Source organism: Mustela putorius, unplaced genomic scaffold (genome assembly GCF_011764305.1).
Source record: "Mustela putorius furo isolate JIRA1106 unplaced genomic scaffold, ASM1176430v1.1 tig00537335_pilon_pilon_pilon, whole genome shotgun sequence".
Taxonomy (NCBI): Eukaryota; Metazoa; Chordata; class Mammalia; order Carnivora; family Mustelidae; genus Mustela; species Mustela putorius.
The window spans coordinates 6,899,080-6,909,684 of NW_025422457.1; the positions used below are offsets into that span (position 1 = coordinate 6,899,080).

The 10,605-nt window shown below is 38.3% G+C and overlaps 1 protein-coding gene across 5 annotated transcripts in view; it reads left to right on the forward strand.

Annotated features, from left to right (window-relative positions):
- PLA2G4A (phospholipase A2 group IVA) overlaps positions 1-7,248 on the forward strand; it is a 176,728-nt gene extending 169,480 nt beyond the window's left edge. For all 5 annotated transcript variants that reach the window (XM_004781557.3, XM_013050511.2, XM_004781558.3 and 2 more), the window contains one exon: positions 6,640-7,248. In XM_004781557.3, the coding sequence (XP_004781614.1) occupies positions 6,640-6,771 (132 nt within the window). In that variant the 3' untranslated portion in view covers positions 6,772-7,248. The remainder of the gene's footprint in view (positions 1-6,639) is intronic.
- Positions 7,249-10,605: the final 3,357 nt, after the last annotated feature.

The window sequence follows — 10,605 nt, forward strand, 5'->3', positions numbered from 1 at the left end:
TCAGGTCATGGGCTTTATATCTCATTTATATATCAGATGGACCACGTGTGTGACTTGGAATAAGCTATTTAGACTCTCTGGGCCTCAGTTGCCTCATCTCTGAGACAGGTGTAACAGCACCTGTCAAGACAGAAGAATGAATCATCAGGTGACGTATGAACAGTCAGAAGCCGCTCGATACATGGGAAACTTACCTATGTGTGTCTATTCCCTATACCAGGATGGATATACCCCAAGACCTTTGCAAATGCCCAGAATTAATAATATAGACAAATCTGTACAGGTAATAGCAGCTGAGGCAGTAAATTTTGGGGGCTGGAGGTGGCATGAATGAATGTAAGCTTGCTCTTAGATTTTATGACCATTGAGACTTGTGTTCAAGTGATTCGTGTGTATGTGTGTATGTCTGCGTGAGTGTACATTTCATACCCAGGTAGGAATTCCAGTGTTCACTGACATTTTGTCTCTTTTTTTGATGACCCTCCCCAAACCCTCACTTTTAACAAAGAAAACATAATTTATCAGAATCAAAAGCTTCTTGACAAATGATAAAAGAGCAACAAAACTGCCAGGGTAAAATGCTGAAGAGCTCATTAGGCTCAGTCATTAGCTAAATCACTCATTCCCACACTATTTGAATAGAGTAGCTTACTAATTCACACCTCAGCAAGGCAGCTAATGTAATCACTTGCCACAGGCTTATAGACTGTGAACCTGGGAATATAAATTCTTCTAATGCAGATCCCCACCGCCAACTCCAGAGAAGATGGTTTTCACGTTTGTGGCTGAAAACAAATTTTCATCTTCAGTTAACATTCTGGCTCAATGTTTTATTCTGAAAAGGCCACCCTGTCTCCCACAGCTGTGTGCTTCTGTTGCTTTATTTTCCCCAGAGATCCTAGCTGGCCTGCTTGGCTGACCCAAAATTCTCATTCGTCTTTAGAGAACGTTCACTCTGTTTCTGCTCCCGTCCTGACAGCAGCCTGGGTTTCTCGTCAGCATCAGGTGTCCGCACTTACTCAGTCCTCCCAAATTCCTTCTCACTGACCATTGCCTCAGTCCTTTACAATGGCGGTATTTAATGGCGGGGGAGGGGGGCAGAGGGGAGAGTGATGCTGGTTTGCATATGAGTGTTTTAAAAAACTTAACATAGAAACATAGAGTGACTTACACCAATAGACATGTGGTATGCGGGAAATGCAGAAGCTTTGGAGTCAGACCAAATTGGGTGTTCAAATCCTTGCTTCCTCCCTCTTGGCTGAGTAACCGTGGACACTTTGGCTAACTTTTCCAAATTTTCCTTTCCTCTTTTGTAAGGGGAAACAGTGATGGCATATCTTACAAGAGCAGGGTGAGGATTAAGTAAAAATAATATAATTTAAGGGCTTGGCATGTAAGACATACTCAACAAATTGAAGCAGCTAATACAATAAGGGTAACAATTATTATCAGTGTTCATATTGTCTTCTGCTTTGAATTATAAATTTGAAACCCTTTAAAAACAATAACTGGCCTTATTTACCTCTTGTATCCTCCAGAGACCCTCATCACAATACCTGGCCCCTAAAAGAAATATGCAATAAAATTTTTGTGAATGATTTTTAAAATGCCAGTGACTTGTTGGCTGAAATTGTTGAAGGGTTCGAGGTGATAGGGAGAAGGGGTAGCAAGGATGCAGGTCTGTGAGTTGGGGGCAGGATTTCTGACCACATAGACTCTACGCCGTGTATGCCTGGGCACAGAGTGTGGCTACGTGCTCTCCTCATAAATCACCAGCTTGCTCTGGAGAGAACATGGCTCTGAGAGCTCCTTTCCCAGGACCTTGTTGATGCAACGCTCACAGGAAAATGTCCTGTTAGGCAGTCCCACTCATTCAATTTATTAAATCAGTAGGCACATTCTAAGAACAGGTTGTGTCGGTTTATTCAATATATGCCAATGGTACATAATAATGAGCTTTTAAAATTCCTTCTCAAACAATTTCTATAAAGTTAAATACTAGATGCTAATTAAAATAAGGAAAAGTGGGGTGCCTGGGTGTCTTAGTCAGTTAAGGATCCAACTCTTGATTTTGGTTCAGGTCGTGATCTCAGGGTCATGAGATAGAGCCCCACGGTGAGCTCCAGGTGAACCCCGTGCTGGGCATGGAGCCTGCTTACATTCTCTCTCTCTCTCTCCCTCAGCCCTTCCCCCATCCCTGCTTGCATTCTCTCTCCCTCTCAAAAAATAAATTAATTAGTAAATAAATGAGGAAAAGTATATATCCAGAAATACTGGTACTTAATTCTTAATTTATTGATATTTCATCTCATAATAGCATTTAGGTACAAGTTAAAGTTTTTATCTTTTAAAAGTCATTTAGAAGCTTATTCTATATCATGGCCTGGTATGTGAGGCCCGAATTCATCTATCTTTAATGTTGCCTATAATCTCTTTCCATCTTATTTATTCATTAATTCGACACGTATGTATTGAGTATCTCCTGTGTCAGGCACTGTTTTAGTAACTAAGGATACACTCATGCAAAAAAGAAAAAGAACAAAAAAAAAGTTTTGAGTGTTTAACATAAGCTAGATATTTTCTCCTCAACTGTTTAACACTCAAAACTAGCCTCGGAGGTAGGTATCTTTATTTATAGGTGAAGAAACTGAGTCAAGAGTAATGGAGGTCGACACACAGTCATGTGGGGAGCCAAGATGGGATTGCTGGTTTTTCCCTCACTTTTGAGCCATCTGTTTCTCAGGCAGTCTTATTTCCTACTATTTTCCAAACACAGTCACCTTTCCAGCCAGACCAGTTCCCAGATGCTTCCTACACATGCCATGATCTCCCACCTTCAGGCTTTTTACAGGATCGTCTTTCTCCTGAGAGTGCTGAGATCAAAACTGACAAGGACTAATAAGGCTCCTTTCATGACACTTAAGTTTTTTTGGTTGGGTTGGTTTTATTTATTTATTTATTTTTTTGGAGATTTTTAAAATTTATTCATTTGACAGACAGAGATCACAGGTAGGCAGAGAGGCAGGTAGAGAGGAAGAAGTAGGCTCCTTGCTGAGCAGAGAGCCCAGTGCGGGACTCAATCCCTGGACCCTGAGATCATGACCTGAGCTGAAGGCAGAGGTTTAACACTTAGCCACCCAGGCGCCCCAACACTTCTGTTTTGTTTTTTGTTTTTTGTTTTTTAAAATTTTTTATTTCTTTTCAGCGTAACAGTATTCATTGTTTTTGCACCATACCCAGTGCTCCAGGCAATCCGTGCCCTCTCTAATATCCACCACCTGGTTCCCCCAACCTCCCACCTCCCGCCCCTTCAAAGCCCTCAGATTATGGACTCTGAAAAACACTTATGTTTTTATGGGAAAGGCAGACATTTGCTGGCAGATTCTTGGCAATTTAGACTAGAATATCTTCTTGTATTCTTCTGTATCTGTAATTTTTATTTCTCTTTCAAAATATGTGATAACTTCCTCTTTGAGGTCATTTTAAATTTTCTGTTATGGGAATTCAGTATTTGCTTGTGGGCTGCTTCTAATCAATCTCATGTCTCTAAATTTGTTCCTTTTTGGGAGACGATCACATTTTGCATGTTTCCTTTTCTTTTTCTCTACCTTTCTTGCCATAGATTGAAAGAGCCTGGACCAACAGTTAGGAGGCTATGGAAGGGTACCCGTGAAGGATGACGTGGAGGGCCGGGGGCAGGAGGGTTGGAGACGTTTGAGAGAGGAGGGCTGTTGTAGGATACCACATAAGGGAAGGATTTAGAATCTCAATGAATTTCAGGGGGGAATGAAAGCGGAAATTAGGTATAAACACTATTGAAGATTACACCTAATATTATTTAAAAAATAGGAAGATTCAAAGACAGAATATTGCTTCTTTGGATACATGGAACTGTACCATGTATCATGCCGGGAGGTTTGGTTTTAGCACTGATGTGGGACTCGGGGTAGCCTCTTCTGTTCATATTATAGAATTAATAAATCACAACCAATGGCTATGTTCCGCAGAAATTCAAAAAATTGGGGCAAAGGTTTCACAGTCTTAATGTGCCACCTAGTGGTTCAACTTGAGCATTCTAATTGCATACGATTTGCGTTTTTTTTTTTTTTTTTCAGTTAATAAATACAAATGTTTTATTTCCTTCATAATAATGGCATGTTTACTAGAAACACCTGCCAAGGTCCACTTACGAGAAAACTATTAGTTCATGGTATTGATATTGCTGAGGTTTTTTGTGCTTATTAATTCATTATAAAGAAATTGGTAGCAGTCATTATTAATATAATTCCCCCATGTATGTGTGTTTATATATTGTAAAGCTTTTTAGATATTTAGAAAGTGAAGAGTTGATTTTTATTAGACTTGGGTATTTCTCTGCAATGAGGGTTCTTGTGTCTTGTTTTGGTATGGTGAAGGAGAAACTAACTGAAAACTTGCTGACACAGTATCTAGAAAGCAAGGAGATTATTAAAAGAAGATGCAGTGGGGTTGAGGGAACCTCTGTGGCTCAGTAGGTTAAGCATCTGCCTTTAACTCAGGTCATGATCCCAGAGTCCTGGGATCAAGCCCTGCTCACTAGCTCACTCACATTCTCTCTCAAATAAATAGATCAAATCTTCAAAACAAAACAAAACCTGTACGCCTGGGGCAAATAATACATTATATGTTAATCAAAATAATTTTTAAAACAACTTAAAAAAATCTTTTACAAAAGTGTAGTAGGACACATTTAATAGCAGGATTGATTTCCTGACTTTTACCATGTAAGTCCATAATTGGATATACGTTGTGTGTTTATTTCTAGTAAACTTTATAGCCTCATATTCATAGTAAAGCTCCTGCATTTTCATACATATGGTCAGTTTGAAAATAACAACAATAAATAGATGCTAATTGTGGAACGTTTCCTAGGTGCTGGGTGTTGTACAAAGTACTTCATATAAAAACAAAAAACAATACTAGTATTGTTATTCCCACTTAAAAGAAGACAAAACAAGTTCAAGGATTTCAGCTAATTCCCCTTGATCTCACATAGCCAAGAAGTAATTATGCCTGGAGATTCTTGGTCAAGGTCTCCTTCGTAGATCTGAAGCCTCTTCTATCACCATAGAATTCGTTATGTTTCCCTTACTCATGGGAAAAAGGGGCTCACCATACACCTGCGTTACTTAAAAGACTCCCTAACATTTGAGCCCATAAGACAGTTATAAATACATACATATATGATACTATGTTTTATTATATTTATTCTCTATGTATAATTTAAAAATCATAAAGCAAAGAGGTGTCACATTTCTGTGATAAATCCCTCTTTCCAGAATATAACTGTTTGTTGTTTCAAGTTACCATTAGGGAAATAGATGGGCCTGCCCATCGGGTCCAGCATAAAGCCACAGAATATTAGTTGCATGTTAGCACCACCCAGGTCACGAATCTCTCTCCTTCTGGCATTGAACCTGGCTTGCCTGGTGACACCAGATGTGGACGGGGAAAACCACTCTACACATCTCCAGGGCCAAGTGAGCCACTCTAGATCTGGATGTGAGGGTGTCTTGGGTTGTCAGCTGCTCAGGTTTGCCAAGTATGGCAGAGGGCTGAAACACATGTGGATAATACTTTAATGTCATTTAACAATCCCTGGGGTAGAGAATAAAGGGAATTATAAAATAGTCCTTGTGATTTTCTTCTGTGCTCTCAAACTTCTAGCTTATTGATTAAGAAGAAATCCTATAGTCGTGTCCTAGGGAATGGAGACTTCGTGATTTTGAAAGCATTCCAAATAAGCAACAGAGCCAAGATTAATATACAGGCCTCTCTTCCAAAGCTCTTTCCATCATTTTGCAACAACTGCTTCAACCAAATTCCAAATCTTGCCTTCTTTCCAGAAGTTCTTAACTAGGTTGACATCACACCAGAAGAAGCTATGATTGGAATAGCAATTCTTAGAGGTTGTAGTCACCATTAATTTGAGTATATATGAAAATTAGTCTGAATAAGAAAGTCATCATCAATAAAATCACAAAGTGTGGTATTTTCTAAATAGAGAACATCCATGTTATATAACTGTTTGTTTAGCTGAGAATGTTATTAGTTACTTAATTCTTCCCTCTTATCACCTCCCTCATTCAAAACCAGAATAAATATAAATTTACCAGGTTACACAAAATTTATTTCCAATTTTATCAGCACAAAATCCAGAACATTCCCAGAATAGTTCTTTCTCTGGCTGGAGAAGGAAGACTGTCTGGATAGGAGCTTAATAAGAGTATAATGGTGGGATGTTGGATTTACATATACACATGCATGACTTAGAGATTTCTCTATTTCAAAAAGAAAACTATAATAAAAAGATCAATTAGGGGCACCTGGGTGGCTCAGTGGGTTAAAGCCTCTGCCTTCAGCTCAGGTTATGATCCCAGGGTCCTGGGATCGAGGCCCACATCGGGCCCTCTGCTCAGCAGGGAGCCTGCTTCCTCCTCTCTCCTCTCTCTCTGCCTGCCTCTTTGCCTACTTGTGATCTCTGCCTGTCAAATAAATAAATAAAATCTTTAAAAAAAAATCAGTTAGATTTTGTTTTGACCAAATAGATGTGTATATTTGTTTAGAGCAATGCTAATTATACATCTGTTCTATTTGCAGGTAATAAAGAACGCCATAGTTGAAAGCATTGAATACAGAAGACAGAATCCATCTCGCTGCTCTGTTTCCCTTAGTAATGTGGAAGCAAGACGATTCTTCAACAAAGAGTTTCTAAGCAAACCTGCAGCATAGTTTGTGCAGTGGGAAGTGCAGCGGTTTGAAATTCCATTACAAGTGAAGTGAGGCGGTTTTAAATTCCATTACAACTGGATTTAAAAGCATAGTACATATCACAAGAGACTGGCTGGTACTCAAAGTTGCAGTTATTTAGCTGCATGAGAATAGTACTATTACAAATTTGTTAGGTTGAGAGATGATGTGATTATGTAAAAATATACTCAGCTACATTTTCTGTCGGTATAGATTTCCTGATGCAAATGTAGGGACATATGTAATTTTAGATATTCCTTATCAACTATATGTCCTCTTTTAAAAAAATATTTTCTTTTTAGAATATTTAACAGTTCAGTCTCAATAAGTATGACTTTGCATTGTGTAAAATGTTATTCACTGACTGGATTTATTCAACCCATGAGACAACACTATTTTTTATTTATATACACATATATACATATAAGAAATAAATACATCCATATGCAATTAGCATGAGATAATTGAGTTTATTTTTAATGGAGTATTGGATTGTAGCTACAAAAGATTCTCAGACTCATAGCTTTCAAACACAAAAATTGTTAATCCTAAATGGTAATGTGAAGCTTAACATTTTAAATCATGGTTATTTTTCTCAAAGGAGAAAGCATGTATCATTTTTTTTTTTTTAAGATTTTGCTTATTTTTTGACAGAGAGACAGTGAGAGGGAACACAAGCAGGGAGAAAGAGGGAGATGCAGAGAGATGCTCCAAGATCCCCTGGAGCAGGGAGCCTGATGCTGGGCTCGATCCCAGGACCCTGGAGTCATGATCTGAGCCAAAGCCAGACACTTAACGAGCCACAATTGTATCATTTCTTGAAAATATGCTTTATCTCTATTCAGCAAGTAGAGAAAACAAAAATGTAACCTCTGCTAGTTTAACATTTTACTTTGAGATTATGTTGGACTGTTTGTCCGAGAACAGTTGACATCAGAGAAAAATCCAGAAGAGTAGCAAGGGCTGTATCCACAAGACATGTCTTAGGGACAATCTATTATGTATGACTGTGGTTTCAATTACCATTGAACAGCAAAGGTTCAGGGTTGGCATAAACATAAGGAGAAACTAACATAGTAAGGAAACGTACTCATCCTGTTTATTGTTGGTCACCTCCACTGAAATGTAAGGTCCTTGAGGGCAGGTCTTTTTGTCACTCTGTCCACTGCTACATTCCCAGATCCTGCAGCATTTCTGATGGCCTGTGGTGGGCACTAATTTGTTGAATGCATAAATCGGCCAAGGAAAGAATGAGCATTCAAGTGTTCCCTGTTGTTTATTGCCTTTCCTCATAGGTGTAAATATGAATAAAAGGTGAGAGGAAAAAAGACAAATGAATAGAGAGGTTAAAGAAAGGTAACTTAAAGAAAGAAGAATGACTATCCAATCATCTGAGCACCATTTATTCAAGAGACTGTCTTTTCTCCTTTGAGTATTCTTGGCCTTGTGAAATATTAGGTGACGGTATATATTTGGGTTTATTTCTGGGCTCTCAATTTTATTCCATTGGTCTATTTGTCAGTTTTTATACCAGTACCATACTGTATTGAAGACTATAGCTTTATAGTATAGCTTGAGCTCAGGAAGCGTGATGCCTCCTGCTTTGTTCTTTGCATTTCTTTGGCTATTTGGAGTCTTTTGTGGTTCCAAATAAATTTGAGGAGTGTGTTTTCTACTTCTGGAGTCTTGATAGGGATTGCACTGAATCTACTGATGGTAGTATTGACAGGATACCTTTCTACTTATTTCTCTTTTGTTTTTTTCATCAGTATCTTGTAGTTTTCAGAGTGTTAGTTTCTCACCTCAGTTAAATTTATTTCTAAGTATTTTATTGTTTTTGATACTACTGTAAATGGGATCAATTTCTTTTTTTTTTCAGAAAATATGTTGATAATGTATAGAAACACTACTGATTTCAGTATCTGTTTTGTATTCTGAAACTTTATTTTGTATACAGCAGTGGAATTCATTGATTAGAGCTCTTCTTCTTCTTCTTCTTTCTTTCTTTCTTTATTTATTTTTTGGTTGCGTCTTCAGGATTTTCTGTTTATAAAATCATGTCATCTGCAAAGAGAGACAGTTTTACTTTTTCCTTTCCAGTTCTGATACTTTTTATTTCTTTTCCTTGCCTGATTGCTCTAGCTAAAACTTCTAGTAGTATGTTGAATAGTAGTGGTAAGAGGAGACAAATTTGTCTTTTTCCTGATCTTAGAGGAAAAGCTTTCAACCTTTTACCTGAGTATGTTAGCTGTAGGTTTGGCATACATAGCCTTTATTATGTTGATAAATGTTCCTCCTATGCCTAATTTGTTAGGAGTTTTTAATCACGAATGGGCATTCAGTTTGTTAAATGCTTTCTGCATCTATTGAGACGATCATATGATTCTTTTCTCTCCTTCTGTTGATGTAACATATCACATTGATTGATGTGCTTCCTATGGATAAATGCCACTTGATCATGGTGAACGATCCTTTGCATGAGATGCTAAGTGCAGTTTGCTAGTATTTTATTGAGAATTTTTGCATTTATATTCTTCAGGATATTGGCCTGCAGTTCTCTTTTCTAGTAGTGTTAGTGTTCTTTTCTGGTTTGGTATCAAGATAGAGCTGGCCTTGGTGATCATAGTGATGTTTCAGTGTTCATATCCTGGTTTTGATTGTTGTATTGTGATTATTAGCAGATTATCATTATTTCTAGTAAATACACATTAAAATATTCAGGTAATAAGACACTATGTTGGCAACATACTTTGAAATGGCTGACCAAAAAAAAAAAAAAAAAAATCTCTTCAACTTCTACCTACAACTTTTCTGTAATCTTGGCACTGTTTCAAACAGTTAAAATTACCTAAAGCTTTGGCAATAGGATCTCAGAAGATTCGCAAATCATTAAAGAGGTTTACATGGTGGGGTGCCTGGGTGGCTCAGTTAAGCATCTGCTTTAGACTTGGGTCATGATTCCAGGATCCTGGGATGGAGCCCCACATCCAGCTCTCTCAGCTTCTTCCTCTCCCTCTGCCCCTCCCCCCACCCCAGCTCCTGCTCTTTCTCTCACTCACCTTCCCGCAAATAAATTCTTTAAAAAAAAAGAAAAAGAGGCCTACATGAGTGGCTACCTTTTCATATCCACATTTTCTTCTTTTAACTCTTCTTACAGACGATGAAAGCAAATTCGACTTCTCTATATTGAATAAAGGCCAAAGAAGTAAATCATAGGCTAAGAATTCTATAAAATTGTTTTCACTGAATATTTTAAGGAATACAGTTTTATGATGTCTTAATAATTTTTTTTATTCCTTCCATTACATTAATACCAAATGACAAATCCAATCAGGGCCATCATTGGCTGAGAAAACAGAAGAGCTAAATAAGCAGTTACCAATAAGAAAATTTTGTTTAATAGAAAAGTCGTTCTTTTGGTTGAATACTTTGAACAGTGCAGATTGATAAACATTTATTGTGTCCCAGTATGTGTAAGATGCCATGCTTGGCTCTGCAGAGAAACTGATCACTGTGATCACTGTTGGTGGTGGCCCAGATCCCCTTTGCCCTTTCGGGGCACCCATCCCCCCCAGTGGCTGTGAGTATTGGCTCCTAAAAGCCCATAGCTTGCAGCCTCCTCAGGACTGCCTTCAGCTGAGGGGATGCACTTGCGCTGTTAGGACTTCTGCCTGGAGAAAGGCTGCAACCAGTTGACTGACTAACGTAGGGCTACAAAAGGCTGCCTCGCCTCAGGATGGGCTGATTCTCTGACTCTTTTCCTGCCTGAAGTTCTTCTCAGGATCAGGCTGAGGTAAGCTATAGTTAACCCCCCTT